At 35.5% G+C, this 19,871-nt stretch overlaps 1 protein-coding gene across 1 annotated transcript; it reads right to left on the reverse strand.

Annotated features, from left to right (window-relative positions):
* Window positions 1-5,572: 5,572 nt before the first annotated feature.
* Window positions 5,573-7,554, reverse strand: LOC125204928 (zeatin O-glucosyltransferase-like). Its single transcript, XM_048103702.2, has 2 exons — window positions 6,668-7,554; window positions 5,573-6,279 (listed from the first exon to the last, which is right to left on the reverse strand). Exons 1-2 carry the CDS (start codon window positions 7,499-7,501, stop codon window positions 5,749-5,751), a joined length of 1,365 nt encoding a protein of 454 aa, XP_047959659.2. The 5' UTR covers window positions 7,502-7,554; the 3' UTR covers window positions 5,573-5,748.
* Between the last annotated feature and the right edge of the window lie 12,317 nt (window positions 7,555-19,871).

Genomic DNA, 19,871 nt, shown 5'->3' on the forward strand with positions numbered 1-19,871 from the left:
CCCACCCTAACTCCGCCACTGCATATAATAAAGCCCCTGCTGACAAAAATTTCTACATCCGCAATGGTCTTAGGCCATCCACAACGCTACCTCTTATCCATCTCTTAACTCCCTCATCTCTTCACTATTCATGGGCCCCACTGTACTTTTCACTCCGTTTCTTAACTAAGAGATATCACCTGCATACCTCCATTTGTTAACCATCTCATCACTTAACTATTCATTCAATTTCATTTTTTATTTTTATTTTCAACAAATCCAATTAATAAAAAACACACTTCATTAAATAAATAAAATTACAATTTAAAATTCTAAAAATATAAAACACACATAATTAAAATCCTAAAAAAATAAAAACACATAATTAAAATCATAAAAAAAATAATAACACACCATTAAAAAAAAATTACAATTTTGAAAAAAACAGCTAGTATAATTTTTGGAATTATTTTTATATATATTTTATAATTTTTTAATTTTTTCTGAATTTTTTTTAAAAAAAAATCAATTTTAACGGATATAAACGACGCCCACTCGCAGGCCGGCGACTGGGCGTCACGCACGAACCACAGCTCGCCACGTCGCCAAGGCGCGTGGCGAGCTGTCTCGCCAGCCGCCTCTTCGGAACGAGACGTGGGACGCGACGGAGATGAGATGGCGACGAGACGGAGCTTGCATCGCTGTCTCGCTGCCATCTCGTCTCGACGAGACACCCACGCTATGCGCTGTGGGTGCCCTTAACATCATACCACAAGTTTAATCTACGTTTCCCAATATTCATGTGTGGCCAAATTCTTAATCATGACCTGGGGTGATCTATGTAACGCATGTGGTCTTGGATGTTGGGATGAAAATATTATTTAAAAAATAAGTAAAGTTATTAATATATACTCTATTCGTTCGCGAATAGAAGTCCTATTTTTTTTCGGTGTAGGTATTAAGAAATGTTAAGAAAAGTGTGTGGAATAAAGTTAGTGGAATAAGAGTCTCATTTGTATATATTAGTTTTAAATGATGTGTGAGTGAAATAAGTTAGTGAAATGTGTGACTTTTTTAATAATTATGAATGAGACTTCTATTCGCAGACGAACCAAATAAAAATGGGACTCATGTTCAAGACGGAGGGAGTAAATTTTATTCTAACTATGAGGCTTTCCAAATTGAAAAATATAGTATAATAATACAAAACTCAACAGTACATATTGACGTACTATATCACCAATATCTCAGTTGTTGGTTCATAAAACCATATATTGTAGTATTAATTTTTATCGGCAATAGCAAGAACATTAATTTTACTATCTCACTGTTTCATTTTCCTCTAAAAAAATCTCCCTCCATCCTGTTCCACCTTAAGTGATAATAGTACATTTTTTTTAAAATATCCCACCCTAAATAATGACATTTTTTAAAATAGAAACATCATTCTCTGCTTTTTCTTCTCCATTACTTTATTCTTTATATTAACTCACAAAATCATACTGCATAAAATTTCGCCCCGAAAAATAAATGCATCACTTAATTGGAACGAAGGAAGTACCGAGTACTAGTTACTGTATAATCGAGAACAGTACTCCTTTATTCATTATAGGAGAGGCCCGACGTCTCTCTTCTCGTTTAACTTTTGGGCCAAATAAAGTTTATTTTAAATGTACGATGATTTTTTATTGGTGTTTTGGGATGCATTGATTGTTTTGAAGATGGGCCTAATTATTATGTCTGGGCTGTCTTCTCTTTAAATAATGGGTTGAAAATAATTAAAAATTTGGTCCAATGTTGTTCATGTTGCGGAATTTAAAAGTTCCATTATAGTTGGGCTATTGCTTTTACAAAGCCCCATACCATTAATCCCTTGATTAAGTAATTGTAGTACTCACCTAAAGGTCATATTCTAAAATCTCCATCCTTAAATTTTAAAATGAGTGAATAAGATTAAATCTTACGAATCTCAATAAATAGTAGACAAAATATCAACAAAAGGGTAATATCGTCATAATGTTATCATATGATAAATTTCGTGAATGTTTTTTTATATCAACATAGTGTATTACAAATATCAACAATATGACATAAAAATATCAACACTAGTACAAGAAAATATCAACACATATTTATTGAGATTTTTACATGGTTTTATTGAGATTTTTTGATGTATTTATTGATAAAAATCTGGTTATCAACATTTACGAAAACTAAAATAAAAAAATATCAAATTTCATCATCCGAACGTCGTTGGAACATATGCAATTGAGATCTCGTTGGAATCCTTATAAAATTATCTTTAATTTGATATATCTTTTGCGAAAAAATAATTTAAATCGAGAGAGTTACGTAAACTTAAAGTTTTAAGATGATTTTAATGAGAGAGAATTGACATTAATACCCTCTAATTTTATTTATTAATTTTCTTAATTAAAAATATAATCCATGTGATATTATTTCAACCACTAGATCTTCTAATCTAATGATTAAGATTTAGTCTTAGTTTGAAATTACTAATTAATTAGCAATTGATCACTCCTCTCCCATAGATATTTAAAGCTCCAAATTCAATCGAACTCTCTAATTTAATTAATTACCTTACAATATTAATTAACTTGAAGCAATTAAGTCTCCAGATCTAAATAGGTCCAAAATTAATTTGTGACCTCCCGCATTTAAATAATGTTAACCGGTATTCTACTCGTTTTGTATCAAGTAAATGCTTATTTGCTCCGAATCATGTAAAAAAGGGTAATGGAGAGTGAATTGGCATCTTTTCAAATTATCATTGCACGAAGTGCTTAAAGATTTTGCCAACATGCCAACAATCTCTATTCTCTGTGTAGAGATACAAAGTACAGCAGTAAGAAGATTGATCGAAATCTTCATTATGAACTATCCCCAGCAAAAGAAGATATGTTGTTGAATTAAAAAAGTCTTACACAATTATCACATTAAATCCCAATATATGTATGTCGGTAAAAAAATAGTACTCCCTCCGTCTCAAGGAAGATGACCCCTTTCTTGGACGGTACAGAATTTTATGCAACTTTATTTTGTGTGTTAAGTGCAGAGAGTAAAGTAAGAGAGAGAGATAAAATAAAGATAAAAGGGTTTCCATTTTTGGTAATGAGTTATCTTGGTTGGGACAAACTAAAAAGGAAAGTGGGTCATCTTCAATGGGACGGAGGGAGTATATTAAAAGGGGATTGATTCGTCACCATCACACCAAATCTACTTCACCTAAGCACTCAAATTTTCACTTTCAAGCCTACAAAAGGAAAAGAAGACTTTTTCGAGTTATCAAAATCAACTAGCCCTTTTCACCTTTCCATATATGCATTTATCACATGGAGTAGCACAAAAAAAATTCAAAGATAGCACCTGCCCAAAAATTATAACCACACATGATTTTTCATCATCAAAATCCAACTCTACTCATTGTCTCATTCAAATTAAAGTGAGTAGGAAAACTTTTATTTTGTGTTTAACATATAGAGTCACACTTATAAGATAGTAATATAGGAGCCTCACCTCGGCTCGAAGATTTTGTCCTAAATCCGACGCCGGTGGTCGACGACCATCTTGAGCTTTTTGTCAACAGCAAAGCGATATACTATATCTCTACGCCTTCGAAATCATAGTTTTAATTAGTACATTTCTATGTATTGTTTTAAAACAAAAGAGAGAAAGATACTTAGCTTTCCAATGTGTTGATTCTAATTAGTACATTTCTATGTATTGTTTTAAAACAAAAGAGAGAAAGATACTTAGCTTTCCAATGTGTTGATGCGTTTTATTGGTATAACAGTATTGTGTAAGATAGTATAGTTGTATAGGATATTACATGATAGTGCTGATATAGCTATATCTTAATCCGATGTTTGTTATGGTCTTTGATTGGGCTCTTACAAAACCCTGATAGGGACGACGATTGACAAATATGCCCTCATACACATTTTGTATTTAAATAATAATAATAATATTAAAAAAATTAATTTATAATTTAGAGAAAGAAAGATAGATATAATCAGTTTATTCAATTTGAGTCGTTCTGTTCATTTTCAAAAAATTAAATAAAAAAAAAATATGATATCAAATTTAAAAATAATATTGTTTGAAATCTGAAAACCAGCCTGATGTAGGGAAATAAAGTATTAAGTTAAATGAGATATTAGATCAAAATACATTTATGAAAAGAGGTATTAGAATGAAAAATAATCTAAATTGTTGTAATTTTGTTATTTTCTCATTTAATTTGATTTTATGTATTTCAAATAAGTTATTTATACACATACAATATATATACTTCTTTGTTTAAAGTATATCATATAATTTAAATGAATCCAATTAAATTTAATACAGAAATAATGTAATGGATTCGTTTAATTACGTGATACATTTATTAAAATAAAATAAATTATAGTCTATTTCAATACCAAACTTGTTTATTAACTTTTTAAACAGTAATGGGTTGTAAACCAAATCATTTAAATTGGGGTCTTTTGACCAAATTAATCAAAACCAATTTAAAAAGCCAATTGATCTTAAACCTAATAAACACGCCGCCGTATCATCCTCCTTGCGAAATCTACTTCGATCGGCAATTTATTTTTCTTTCTTCTTTGCTGATACAATTTACTAATTCTCTCTCTTCTCAAAACACATAAATAATTAAGTCTTTGACGGATATTAAATTTCTCAAAATAATAGACATGACATCTGAACCGGGTAGTCATGGCTGGGTAACGAGTTCGGCACCGGCCAAGCCGCTCCAGCGGTGGCTTGGCCAACGCTGTCCCCGTCCCTGCCTGCAATTGAACAAATTTTCAGCGAATATGCGCTGGAGGTACATACGGATCAAAACTGATTTAGGAAGCTTACGGCGACGGAGGATTTTCTACTTCCATAGGATCGGACTCCATGGCTAAGTCGGAGATGGAGAGAGGAGGAAGGAGAGGGGTGTTTTCGACAATGAAGTGCTACACCACAATCTGGATCGAACACATAGCAGAATATCAGGGCCGAAAGCCTGGATAGGCTTATATCAATTTGGCAGGTAGCTATCTTAAATTCAGCCGGGTCATGGAGGTTATACCGGGTTATCGTGCTGCAGCGCTATCGTACCAATCAAAAACTAGATACAACCTAGATAACTGCCTGTATCCCTTATGACTCTGATGTTTGATGAGTTGCCGTATGAACATCTAACTCAAATATTCATGATTGAACACATTCTATTTGAGTATGTGCTTCTAGATATCCTTTTTTTTGGTAATGTCTAGATATCCTTTTTAAGTCTATGATTGATCTACACTAATTTCTCCTGTTTCTATCTCCTCTTCTTAATTCCCACCTCTAGTTACGAGTTATCGAATTTTATTATACTTGCAAAGTGTGGTCGTGACATAATTAATTCCCTGATTAATTAGTCATGAGGTTGTTTTATGCTATTTTAGTGACACAATTCTTCATTTTTATTGTCTTTATTCCAATTAGAAAAAATTGTACTCTCTTCGTCCATCAACAAGAGGTTCAATTTGATTTAACTTGGATTTTAAGAAATGTATTGAAATGCGGATATAAAAAATTTATAAAATAATTAGGTCTACATTATATATTAATTTTATAATAAAATGTAAGTACGATAAAGTTAATGAAAACGTTAATGGAAACATGAGGTTCTTTACCAAAAGTAGTAAAAAACAAATAGGACAATTATTAAAAAATCGATTCAAACAAGAAAGCTTGCAAGTTCATTAAAGCTCACGGTCGCGTAATATGAGCAATAAACGCATCCATCTCAAGCCGCGACGCGCCGCCTTTCTCCGTCGCCCCACGGACGACGGTGGCCATCTCCTCCGCCTTCTTCCTGATCTCGTCACCTTCCTCCGACGCAATGAGCCTCCTCACAGCATCCTCCACCATCTCCGCTGTCACAACCTCGCCCCAGTTCCTAACAGGCAGCCCAACCCTGAGCACCTCCGTGACGAGAACGGCGTTGAAGGGCTGATCTGAATGCATCGGCCAGGCGGCGATCGGAACTCCCATCTTGATGCTCTCGTTGCACGAATTCCATCCACAGTGGCTCATGAAGCCACCCGTGGAGGGATGCGCCAAGATCTCTGGCTGTGGGGCCCACTCTCTCACCACAACTCCTCTCTCTTTAACCCTCTCCTCAAATCCAGCCGGCAGCTCAATCCTCCGCGCCTCTCCATCAAACACATTTGTCTTATCGGCTTCTCTCAATACCCATATGAACTTCTGCTCGCTCCGCTCAAGCCCCTCCGCCACCACCTGCATTAGTATCACATTATCAAAATATGTACTCAAGTGCATACAAAACTCAAAAAGTGTAGCAATCATATTTGTTTAGAAGAGTGATATGAAATAGGACTACGTACTAATTTTGGTGGAAACCCAAAATGGAAAAATATAACTAATACTTCCTCCGTCCACCATTTAAATTTAAAGAGACATTTTGACTTGCCATGAGTTTTAAGAAATTGTTTGACTGTGCCAAGAAAAAGTAAAGAGAGAAAGTGAATAGATTGTGGGACCCATTTTATGTATTAGTTTTATATTGGATCGTGAGTGTAAAAAGTTGGTGGAATGTGGGATCCGCATACTAAAAGTGGAATAAAGTAACGGAGGTAGTATATACAAATACAATATGGCTACTGACCTGTACTTCATCGTTTGCGAGGGACGTGGTGGTGCCAAAGGAGACGAAGACAACAGACTTGGAGGGCTGTTTATCCATCCAATCCAAGATTTGATGCCGAGGTTTCAGTGATGGATTTGTCGGTATCATCGGCCCGATCGCCCAGCTTTTCATGTCTCCAGCGACCTCCTTGCTTTCCAATATATCCAAAAACTGGCCTTCAATGGATCTGGACGTGTTTATAATATCTCCCGATCTCAAACTCATCCCTTCACCCTGCAATCCGATGAAAGAGTACATCTCTTCGGAGATGGTGTCAGATATCGGCGGCAGCTCCCGCAGCCGCTGGATGGGGCAAAATATCCCCTTCATTTCGAATAAGAGTTTGATCTGACAGTAGGCGGAGAGGCAGTTGAAGGCGTAGGATTCGGCATTGGGAATGTTTGCAACATCCTTCACCACGGAGGCTATTAAGGGGTCGTGGATAACAACGACCCTCCGATGCTTGAGTGCCAGATTTCGCATCAAGTCCCCCAGGGGCCCCACCATGCTCAACGTGGCGTCCCATGCCGGCTGAAGGTGCTCCGGGAATTTCGTAGATTGGTCCGGGACTGGGGCCGGGGAGGCGAAGGAGGAGAAGGAAAGATCTTGGAAATTGATTTTTTGGACGTCGGTAGGGTTTAGGGCGTTGACGCGGAGTCTGGCCTGACGGTTGAAGACGGGTGAGCCGGCGTAGTGGACCGGGATTCCATATGAGGAGATGAGGCACGAGAGCTGCAGCATTTGGTTGAGATGGCCTTGAGCAGGGAATGGCACCATTATCACTGATATTTCATCTTCTTGTAAGCTTCCCATTATGGTTTTTGGTGTGTACTCAATCCTTGATTAAAACCCATCTTTATAGATCCCATAAATTTCACTAGCCTAGCTAGTAGGTTACCGTGACAACAAGATTATTATTGTTAATTACCTAGTACTTCATTATATATAGTACTGCATCCGTCCACCGTCCACCGTCCACATGTTAATATTTTAAGAAATTATAATAAAGAAAATGGATATTAAAAATTAGTGGATCGTGAGTCTAACTTATATATAAATTACTATTCCTTTTACAATAAAGTATTGAGTAAACAAATTAGTATAATGTAAGATCCATTTACCAAAATTTAAAAAAGTGAAATGAGACATTTAATAAACGATAGAGTCATGGAGTACTATTTAAATTTCGAGGATGATATCTTGTATTCCCTCTGTCAACGATTTAAATAACTCTTTTGCCATTTTGGTTTGTTCACGATTTATAGAACCATTTACTTTATTCCATTTTTAGTATACGTATCTCACATCCCACCAACTTTTTACACTCACAATCCAATATAAAACTAATACTTTAAATGAGTCTCATATTCCACTTACTTTCTCCATTTACTTTTCTTCACAAAATCAAACAATTTCTTAAAATCCATGACAAGTTAAAATGACTCTTTAAATGGTGGACGGAGGAATACTTACTTTATCGTTGGATATGCGTCATAGAATAGGCAAAATACATTCTTAGGTCCTTATACTTTAGTCAAAATGTTCATTAGGTCCTTCTACAATTTTTTTGTTTTAATAGATCCTTATACTTTTCACAATATTTTTATTTGGTCCTCGTACAATTTTTCGTTTTAGTAGGTCCTTATACTTTTATCATAACTTTCATTAGGTCCTTGTACAATCTTTTATTTTAGGGACTTTTTTACATTTATCTTGGATAATAATCTAAATTTAATTAAACTTAATGAACTTTTTAATATTCCTTTATTTAACTTAGCATAGTCTATAATCATCTTGTTATCCAATAATCTCAATAAGTTGTAGAGAATAATAAAAAGATTAACTGTGATGATTGAAGATTAAAATCGAAGTTTTTTTAGAATAATTATCTGAATTTTCGATTGATTATTTATATTTATATTGAAAGATACGTTTCCCTGAATATTTATAATCATAAGATAAGTTAAATAATAAAATTAAAAGGTTCATTAAATTTAATTAAATATAAATTATTATCTTGATAAAAGTAAAAGAATATCTTAAAATAAAAAGTTATAATCAAAGTATAAGGACCTACTAAAATGAAAAAAATTGTACGAGGATGTGATGAAATTTATGAGAAATGTATAAGAATCTATTAAAACGGAAAAATTGTACGAAGACCTAATGACCATTTTGATTAAAGTATAAGGACCTAAAAATGTGTTCTGCCCATAGAATACTATGTGTAGTTGCTATTTTATTTAAATTATGGAAACTATGCATGTAGTCGCATGAGACAAAATTGGAAAGACAGGTTTGCCCTTTTTTGGTGTATTGAAAGAGACTTCTTTTTTTTTCACGAAATAATTGGTCGATTTGGTAAGGAGCGGCTGTCAAATTTTAGAGCTTGTTTGAAATTTGAATAAGAAGAAGAAGAAACAATAACTTTCGCCTTTCGGTATAGTAAAATGATCGTCATAGTTAGTTTAGGAATACATTCATGATTCATTAGGCCATGTAGTTTTGCTTTTTAGTTCGATCGTTTGAATCTTTTTACTATATTTTTAGTTTAATAGGCCTCTCTGCTTTTATTATTCCCTTCGTTTCGTAGAAATATATCATTTGAAGATAATATATGCTTAATACATAATTGATAAAGTAGGAGAATAGAAAAAAATAGTTAAAATTATGTAGTGGATGAAAAAATATTCTCTTAAATGAATAGAAGTATAAATTATTTATATGGCATGAAAAAAAATAAAACTAATCTTATTTGGGATAGTTAGAGTAGGGTCCTATTCTAATGATTATAGCACCCTAATCCAAAATCAAGACTAAATCTCCACCCTTGGATTTTAAAATGAGTGGATGAGATTAAAGCTCACAAAATCTCAATAAATAATAGACAAAATATCAACAAAAGGGTAATATCATCATTATGTTATCATATGATAATTTTCGTGAGTGTTTTTTTATATCAACATTGTGTATTACAAATATCAACAATATGACATTAGAATATCAACACAAGGACAAGAAAATATCAACACATTTTTATTGCGATTGGACATGCATAATATTGAGATTTTGCCTACAATATATTGAGATTTTTTGTTGCATTCGTTGAAAATAGCTGCTTATCAACATGTACGAAAATTGAAATATAATTTATCAAATTTCATCACCCGAACATCGTCGGAACATATGCAATTAGATCTCGTTGGAATCCTTATTAAATTATCTTTAATTTGATATATTTTTTGCGAAAAAATAATTTAAATTGAGAGAGTTACGTAAATTTAAAGATTTGAGATGATTTTGAGGAGAGAGAAAATAGTTAGTTATAATTACTACATATAAGATTTGACATTAATACCCTTTTAATTTAATTAATAATTATTTAAATTTAAAATATATTACACTTGACATTATATTAACCACAAGATCTTCTAATCTAATGGTTGGAAATTGGTCTCAATTTGGAATTGATAATTAGTTAGCAATTAATTACATCCCATCCCAGTTAAAGTATTAATTTTAGTCAATCTTTATTTAATGATATTAAGGAAAGCAGTTAACTTCTCTATTATCTAATTAACCCATTATCATTTATGTTTTAATCACTTATGTTTTTAATATCCCGAAAATTAATCTTAGATTCTATCTTAATGCATTTTGTTTATTTTGCTTGAATTAACGCACATCACAACGATGAATTTCCTTCATCCAATAACAGAAATTTAACATTCAGCTATCATGTGCCACTGTAGCCTTCCAGTTCTAGTATTTATGAAAATTTAAAACTGGTTAACCAGTCAACCAATCCGGTTAAAATCGGAGCCGGCTATTATTAAATAAACGTGTCTTTAATAGTTTAAATTGAGGGTCATTACATGGATACATCTCTAATTCAAAGGCACATTAAATAAAAAGCATCCTTAGAGTTTTTTTTTTCTTGTAGTGGTTGAGTAATATATACGGAACGTTAATTAACACGACTTTCATAAAAATCAATTGAATTAGTCCAAGATCTTCGATAACATTCTTACTCTGCAGATGGCCTATTAGTATTAGGAGTTCTATTCGGCTGACAGACACATTAAAACTTTTAAAATAGAAAAAAAATTCAAGGCAAATCATATAAAAAATGGATTGGGGAAATAATTGTAGCTTCAAAGTATTACAGTTTAAATACTTTAGAAATAGAGCTCGTAAATCTAAAAACTATTAAAATCTATAAATCACTCAATGTTTCAAACTATTTTACTTTAACTCAAAATTAATTCAATTAAATTAGATTTATTAGCATATTAAATTATAAAAAAAAAATTGAATTATAATCCGGTTAGGAACCGGTCGATTCCGGTTCCGAACCGGAACCGGTTTTATTTTGAAAGTTGGAACCGATACCGGAACCGGATCCGGAAAAATCCAGTTCCGGTTCCTCAATAAACCGGTCAGTTCCGGTTTTAATTCCGGTTAACCGAGAACCGGAGAACCGTTTAAGCACCCCTATTTAATATGTCTATAATTTAGAGACGATTCTATTAAATGTGTCTCTAATTTAAAGACTCTTATTTTAGCCTTAAATTTTTATTACTTTTTAAAAAATTCTCAACGCAAGCGATTGCGTCCCTAATTTACGTCCTTAATTTATACGTAGGTTATAGGAGTATTTTTAAATACAATATTCTTATTTTTTTGGGCCTTAAATTTTTATATTTTTTCCATCTTATAAAAATAGATATTTTGCTTGGTCCTGTTTTAGCTAGTTGGTAGTTCGGTGTTTGCTGTTAGTCTCTACATTTTTTACTTTCGGTTCTGTATTCCACTCCGAGAAGGCGTGATGAAACAATTTCCTATTTGTTGTGTTTGTTTTCTGTTTACTTTTAATGTTATTGACATTTTGATGTTTTGTTTTAGTTAAATCTAAAGTTATGTTTCCATTTCCAGTTTCTGCGTTCTGTTGTATGCAAGACGTTTCTAATCTACTTTCAATTTGCTTTTTATTTTGTGTGTCTTAGCTTGGAAAAATGTCTTGTTCTGTTTTGAATTGGTCAAATTTGAAGTTTTATGTTTGAGTTGTCTTAGGATTCTAGATCTGGTAGTTTATGTTTCGTTTTATGTATGAGTATGGGTTAGTTTTCTGTTTTACGTAGTCGTAGCTTAGATCTTAGGAGTAGATTAAGTTTTATGTGTTTTTCTGATGTTTTATCTTCCTTAGCTTTTTAGATATGTTATTTACTCTGTTTTCCATGTAGATTTGTTGAAGAAGATGAAGTTGTTAGAAAGTTTTTACTTTATAGCGCTTTTTTTGCAGGGGACAGACAGTCCCCGTTTATTCTGTTTGTCCATTTATGGGATGTCTAGTTTAGTTGATCAATTAGTTTAGTTAAGTTGATCAATTTAGTTTAGTTTATCTTCCTAAGTCTAGTAGTTTAAAAACTAAACCCATCCCTAGCAAGCGTGGTAGCAGCCATCCCCAATGTCGTGTCTCGCAAACAAATGTTAAGCACATAATCTCTGTGGGATCGATCCTTACTTCCATATACTAGTTTAATAGTATTAGTGGGTTAAGGTTATGAGAATGCATTTTTAGCTCTTTGTTTCATCTCACTCGAGTCGGAGTTAGTCGAGTTGATCAGCCTGATCTTTTACCGGATCCACTCACTTGCATTTTGCACGTAACAGGCAGAGATAGGCTGGCTTGATCAGGTTGATGCACTTTTTATTAGCACTAAAAATACCTGCAAGTATACAGAGTAGGAAGTCCAGAGCCTTTGTCCTAGCGGCAAGGAGCTTAGACATCAATGTATGAGGTGCCGAGTTCGAGCCCTCTTGACAACAATTGTACTTTCCTCCTTTCTTAGGAGTTTATTTGTAATTTCCCTCATCATATAGGAGTTAATTTTTTTAAAAAAAATATACAGGGTAGGAATAGTATAGCTAAAAAAAAATATACAGGGTAGGAATAGTATAGCTAAAGGTCAGTACCGGGATATCGAACACGGGGAAAACAAACACGGACTGTCTATCTTCTACTAGAGCTCAATTACTATTTGGAAAACCGAAAGATTTTTTAAAACAATAGTAGACAATAAACAACTAGTTGCAGATAAATCACAGAGATAAAATATAGAGATAAGAGAATTCCAGGGATGTGCGTTCCCAGTTACAGTTATACAAAATCCAAACTACAATACCCTAACACAGTTATTACTTTGATAGGACGAGTCACCTGGCTTATGCTCATGCGATGCAAACATTGATTACTAACATTAGGGTTGTCAATCCTAACACGTAACTCCAAAAAGCTCCTAAGATCCTTGAAAAGTCCCCACTCTCAATTAACAGTGCCGTTTTAAAGGAAGCTAATTGTAATGTCTAATAAGTGGACCTAACTCGCTAGAACTCTCTCACAGTTATGGAGCAAATTATATTTGATCATGCACGATTGTGTCACTCAATCATAAAGCTTCCAGAACAACTTAGGAAAGAAACAAAGTAAAAACAAAACGGATATTAAATAGAAAAAGGAATTGTATAACCAAAGTCGTTACTAACACATCCCTAGAATCCTATGAATTTAGTTACACATGACGTAATAATCTAAACACATAGATTGAAGGGAAAACAATAGGAACATAAAACTAAAGTTAATAAAACCCTGAAGGGGTTGACAGCGGAAGCGTTCACATAAATCGATTACTTAATAATCCTGATCTATTTAGCAGATTATTTAGACAAATTATATTCGCGCAATTATCACATGTATCATATCACATGTATCATGCTCATAACTCAAATAAATCATGCTTTAAATTAATTAAAACCTAAAACATGCTTTTCCACGGTTTAGCTATTTTACCTTGATGATTCTCCAAAGAATCGAAGATAGCTAGCGCCTTCTCCACGTGAAGATCTTCAGTACTAAACCACGGATCTTCTGTCTGGTTCCTAGACTGTAAACTGATATCAGGGTGGGCTGATATCACCCGTATACTAGGACTTAAATAAAGAAGACGGAAAACCTTCCCTACGGAGGAGAGGAAAAATCGTTCCTTTACAGAGAAGAGAGAGGGACGAAAATTTTGAAGAAAAATAAGTGTCTTTTCTGTCTCCTTTATTCTCCTATTTATATTAAGTCACATATTGGGTCCAGACAGGGATCTATGGAAGGTTTTGGATATGGGCTCCTCCAATTAGCTTTTTAATAATTAAATTAAACCCAATTTAATATAAGCTTTTAATTGGAATATTACGAGCAACCACTACAGAAGTAATATTGCACTCCCCATCCATATCCGAAATTATAAGTAATCCAGGTTTCCATTGCTTGATATTTATTTCCTGTGCTTAAGATAGAAACATCCATTAATTAATTATTGTCTGCTATGGACTTAATTAATTAATATCTTATTAATTCCAAGAGTGGACTCAACAAGAAAACTTATTTATTATTCATAGAGTAATTAAACTCCAACTAGTTAGGTTCCGAATAATAAAACTTTATTTCAAGCTCCTCTTGAGGATGTTATCAAACGAGACTCACCTCGCGCACGATTCAACATAATAGCAATCCTAGCACCGCTAGATATTAATCACCACTACCCAATATACCGGGCTTATTGGGTTGCGAAAAACCCGCTCCATTTGGTAAGTCAAAGTAGTGCATAATCAATACCGTATGCTCAATGTAACGTACATTGATTAAGAAACAATAATTTACGAGACCTCGTCTTTCAGTAGATTGCATAAAGACATGTCTTATTTCAGTAAGGCTCAGAAATAATCAGACTGACATTGCAACCTTTCACGATAGGTATGTTAGGTTTGGTATACTGAAAAACATGTTTCGAGCAAGTTTCGCTCGAATAGAATCTTGCTTGTATACGTAAAACTCTACAATCCACTTTTAACCCGATTCAGTATTATTCGAGCAGTTCCGCACGAATAGAATCACTATTATTATTACATTGTGTTTGCTTGTACATTTATAAGATGTTTTACAAACATTTAAATTCATAAGAAGCAAACAAAGTCTAAGTCTTTTGCTTAGTAGACTGGTTGTGGGCGTCGTCCACTTTAAGGTAACACAGTCGGTTCTATGCAATGCTTTGCAAAAGAAAAAGAAGAATTTCACAACCCAGATAGGCTTAGACTACCTATCGTGAAAGGTTGCAATGTCAGTCCGATTATTTCTAAGCCTTACTGAAATAAGATGACGTTGGTGTGGTATAGCACTGAATGGATCTAACAGCAAGACGTGTCTTTATGCTATCTACCGAAAGACTAGGTCTTGATAAAATATTATTTCTTAATCTACATATGTTAGTATTGAGCATACGGTATTGATTATGCACTACTTTGACTTATCAAATGGTGCGGGTTTTTCGCAACCCAATGATCCTGATATATTGGGTAGTGGTGATTAATATCTAGCGGTGCTAGGATTACTATTATGTTGAATCGTGCACGAGGTGAGTCTCGTTTGATAATGTCCTCAAGAGGAGCTCGAACAAGGTTTTATTATTCGGAAAACTGGCCAGTTGGAGTTTTATTACTCTATGAATAATAAATAAATGTTTCTTGCTAAGTCCACTCTTGGAATTAATAAGATATTAATTAATTAAGTCCATAGCAGACATTAATTAATTAATGGACATTTATATCTTAAGCGCGAGAAATAAATAATAAAAGTGGAAACCCGGATTACTTGTAATTTCGGATTTGGATGAGGAGAGTTTAATATTACTTCTGTAGTGGCTGCTCGTAATATTCCAATATAAGCTTGTATTAAATTGTGGGTTCAATTTAATTAGTAAAAAGCTAATTGGGCGAGCCCATATCCAAAACCTTCCATAGATCCCTGTCTGGGCCCATAAGGAACTTAATATAAATAGGAGAATAAAGGAGACAGAAGAATCACAATTTCATACTTGAAATTTTCGAAATTTTCGGCCCCTCCAGCTGAAGGAGATTTCGATTTCTACTCATTTTCCCAAAAGGATTTCTTTTGTCTTCTTTATTCGAGTCCTAGTATTTTGATAAGATCAGCCCACCCTGATATCGAGATACAGTTCGGGAACTAGAGAGAAGATCCGTGGTCTAGTATCGAAGATCATCACGTGGAGAAGGCGCAAGCAATCGTCGATTCTTTGGATAATCAAATCGGTAACTCTAAACCGTAGTATTCATGTTTTAGGATTTACTTTCCATGAGCATGAATTATTTGCGTTCTAGCATGCAATCATCTGTTTAACATGTGAATTGATTAATCGCATAATCGGTCAAATAGATCCTACGTCTGATTTATTTGTTTTGTACAAGTCTTCCGCTGTGCAAGGGGCACCAAACCCCAGCAAGGTAGTCTAAGCCTATCTAGGTTGTGAAATTCTTCTTTTTATTTGTTCAGAACTGACAGTGTTACCTTAAAGTGAACGACGCCCACAACCGGTCTACTAAAACAAAGACTTAGACTTTGTGAAGTTACTTATACATTTAAACATGTAATAAACATCCATTAAATGTAAAACCTAACAACTTTATGACAAAAATAATCTGTTTATTCATTTGGAAAATAAAATAAGAGTTTTAACAGTGTTCAATCACTCGAAAGGTGATTTCTAGTATACAAACTCTAACAATCTCCCACTTATACTCAAAACAGATTTCGAGTATACAAAAAAAATGTGCACTACGTCTAATTCTCCCACTTATACTGAAAGCGAGTTGAGGTCTCGGGCGAGTCGAACTCCCATTCCTTCAACATGGCGCTCGAACGGTTTCACCGCCAATGCCTTTGTAAAGGGATCTGCCAGGTTGTTCTCTGACTCAATCTTGACCACTTGTATGTCTCCTCTCTGCACTATATCTCTAATGATATGATACTTCCTCTCTACGTGTTTGCTCGCTTTGTGAGCTCTTGGTTCCTTTGAATTTGCCACAGCACCAGAATTGTCACAATAAATGGTGATGCTCTTGGGCAGATTCGTAACCACACCTAAGTCCATAAGAAAGTTCTTGAGCCATACAACCTTCTTTGCAGCCTCCGAAGCGGCCACATATTCGGCTTCCATGGTAGAGTCTGCAATGCATTTCTACTTTACACTCTTCCAAATTACGACTGCACCTCCTAAGGTAAACACATAACCAGAAGTGGATTTCCTCGAGTCTTGATCAGCTTGAAAGTTTGAATCAGTATATCCCAAAGGACAGAGCTCGCCTGCTTTGTAAACTAGAACATAGTCCTTAGTCCGTTTAAGGTACTTGAGTATGTTCTTTACTGCAGTCCAATGTCCTTGGCCCGGATTTGATTGATATCTTGCTATCATGCCAACAGCAAAGCAAATATCAGGCCTTGTACAAAGCATAGCGTACATGAGACTACCAACTGCCGAAGCGTATGGTATCCTTCTCATCTCTGCTATCTCTGATGCTGTCTTAGGGAAACATCTCTTGAGATAAATGGATGCCATGTCTAAAAGGTAAGAAACCTTTCTTGGCATCTTGCATGCTAAAGCGACTAAGTACAGTGTCGATGTAAGGTTCTTGAGATAAGCACAACATCCTTTTCTCACGGTCCCTTAGTACCGTGATACCTAGAATGTGTCCCGCGTCTCCCATATCCTTCATCTCGAACTGGTTTGACAACCACGTTCGTACTGATGACAACATCTTTTTATTGTTGTGCGCCACATTTCTGTGGCTGGCCGCCACACCTTGGCCGGCGGTTGCCGTGCGTAAATCAGAAGCTTCTGACTCTTTTGTGGCGGTCTCCACGCACTTCACGGTGGTCTGTGAGCTCCGGCGGTCGCCGGGGCCCGTCCGGCGCTCGCTGGACGCTACCGAAACTCCAGATTTCCTACTTCGCGTTTTGACTGCCTTTTTAGGCTCAAATATGCACATTTCTCACAAAATATGTCAAAATACCAAAATGTATAAAATATGAAAATAATGGACATGTAATGCAACTTTAACAGTAAAAATGGACCAAATAATAGCCTTAAAACAGTGCAAAATCCGAGCGTATCACAGGTCGGCGATTCAACTTGAGCGGTCCACAATGATTTAAAACAAAACAAAAAGAGAATGAAGGAGAGCATGCAAAAGTCCTCAGTCACTATAGCCTAAATGTTCCCTACCGTCCAAAGAGCCTACATTACAACCCGAATAAAAACCTTTTTGATCTTAGGTTCACTTTTACATCCGAGCAGAAGAGACGTTTGACATTGAGTAAGAAGGCCATACGATGTCAACTATAGAGACATTATGTCAACTACGATGTCAACAGCAAAAAGGGATGTGAAAGAGACATTATGTCAACTACTGAAGAAATTGCCCAAGAGTTTGAAGTATGCCTACCTTGGAGAGGATGAAACTTTCCCGGTGATAATAAACAGCCACTTGACAGAGGAACAGGAGATTGAGTTACTGGAGGTAATCAGAAGGAACAAGAAGGACATAGGATGGACTCTCTCAGAAGGAACAAGAAGGCCATAGCCATGGGATTTAGAAAACAATACCACCCAAGAGACCGAAGGATCTCTTGACTTACCAGATATCCACGATAGGAGCAAGGCTATGTGAATACCAAAGCTTTGACTGATCCTAACGTGGCTTTGATACCACTGTTGGGTATTGATCAGCTGAAGGATTGATATAATCCAAGTATATCTACAACAATTCTGAGGAGATCAACCCTCAGATAACAGATCTAATACAAGTACTAAGCTATAATTGCAATCTGCAATAATCGAACCTGAAATACTAAGTAAAGGATTAGTAACTTCAAGACAATAATAATGCAGAAGTAATAGCAATAACAGAATCAAAGATTGAGAAGAAAACAAAGTTTTGATGTGAGTCAAGTTGCACCACGTACAACTACACAGATCTATATATCCGGCCCTCAATTATCCAACCATCTCCAATTTGCACCAAGGGAGAACACAGATCGACCGCAGTCAATCAAGACAAGTCACACCAGAACCCTAGATCCACTACCGCACATCCAATACTCAACCAAAACGATTCACGCCAGAGACAACACCAACTCTCGAAGGATCTCCTTCAGCCAGAAACCAACACTAGTCCAAGAGACAAGACCAGAAACCAGAGGTTTCCACACACAGCCTTACAACACCTCACACCTTGCACTCACACTAGAGATGAAGGAAGAGACAAGAGCTCTCAAGATCACACAGAGAGAAGACAGAACAATCTCAGGGAAAACCCTAGATTAGAGGAGAGGAGTCTAAGAGAGAGAGAGTTCGAAGAGAGTGATAAGTGAGGCAGTTAGGTTTAGGATAGAATATAAAAGAGAGAGAGAGAACACCCACTCACACACTGACATGTAGCTAGGGTTACAAGCTGGGCCAGAAGATCATGGGCAATGGATATTGGGCCTGGGACTAATTCTTGGGCCTCCTGCATAAGAGCATCCACAATAGAAATCGGCTAGCCACTCTCTCTCCCTGCCACGTCAGCAGCACTAAAAATCCACCTGCCACATCAGATTTAGGCCAGCCATAGGCCAGCCGCAATAAAAATAATTCAAAAACAACTACATTTACGGAATTAAATTTACGATTAAATTGCGGAATTAAATGTACGAGACATATACGGGAAAATTCATTAATTGCATTAAAAAAAATTACATTCATTTAAAAAAATAGATTGCATAATAAAGGAAAAAAACTATCGTCTCTGCAATGTCTTCCATGCCCACAACTCTTCAATTATATCCTTTTGGAGTTGAATATGAGCATCCACTTGGCGAATGTCGGCAAATTCCTTGAGGCGGCCGGTTTCATTGAGAGGTACCCCACGCCGTACGCTAGGGGTGGCTGTTCCGTGGCTTGGGCCGGCTTCATCGTCATTGGCCCAACTAGTCAGTTGTACGCCTTCGTCTTCGACGATCATGTTGTGCATGATAATTCAGGCGTACATTATGTGGGAAACGCATTTGACATCCCACAAATGCGTTGGACCCTTAATTGCCGTCCATCGAGACTGGAGCACACCAAATGCGCGCTCCACATCCTTGAGCGCCGACTCATGTCGTTCCGCAAAGTAGGCCTTCCTTTCATCACTTGCGTGCCTGATCGTCTTCACAAAGACAGGCCACCTAGGGTATATCCCATCCGCCAAGTAGTAGCCCATATCACGTTGGCCACAAATGAGACGGCTGGACTGATGC

The sequence above is a fragment of the Salvia hispanica genome, chromosome 6 (assembly GCF_029641045.1).
Source record: "Salvia hispanica isolate PSC_SH4W2 chromosome 6, Shi_PSC_v1, whole genome shotgun sequence".
NCBI classification, from domain to species: domain Eukaryota; kingdom Viridiplantae; phylum Streptophyta; class Magnoliopsida; order Lamiales; family Lamiaceae; genus Salvia; species Salvia hispanica.

Bases quoted from the DNA above. Each gene is read 5' to 3' on its own strand.
- LOC125204928 (XM_048103702.2), bottom strand. From the start codon at position 7,501: ATGGGAAGCTTACAAGAAGATGAAATATCAGTGATAATGGTGCCATTC. The intron at 6,280-6,667 runs GTCAGTAGCCAT...ATACTAATGCAG, and splicing joins TCGCAAACGATGAAGTACAG to GTGGTGGCGGAGGGGCTTGA.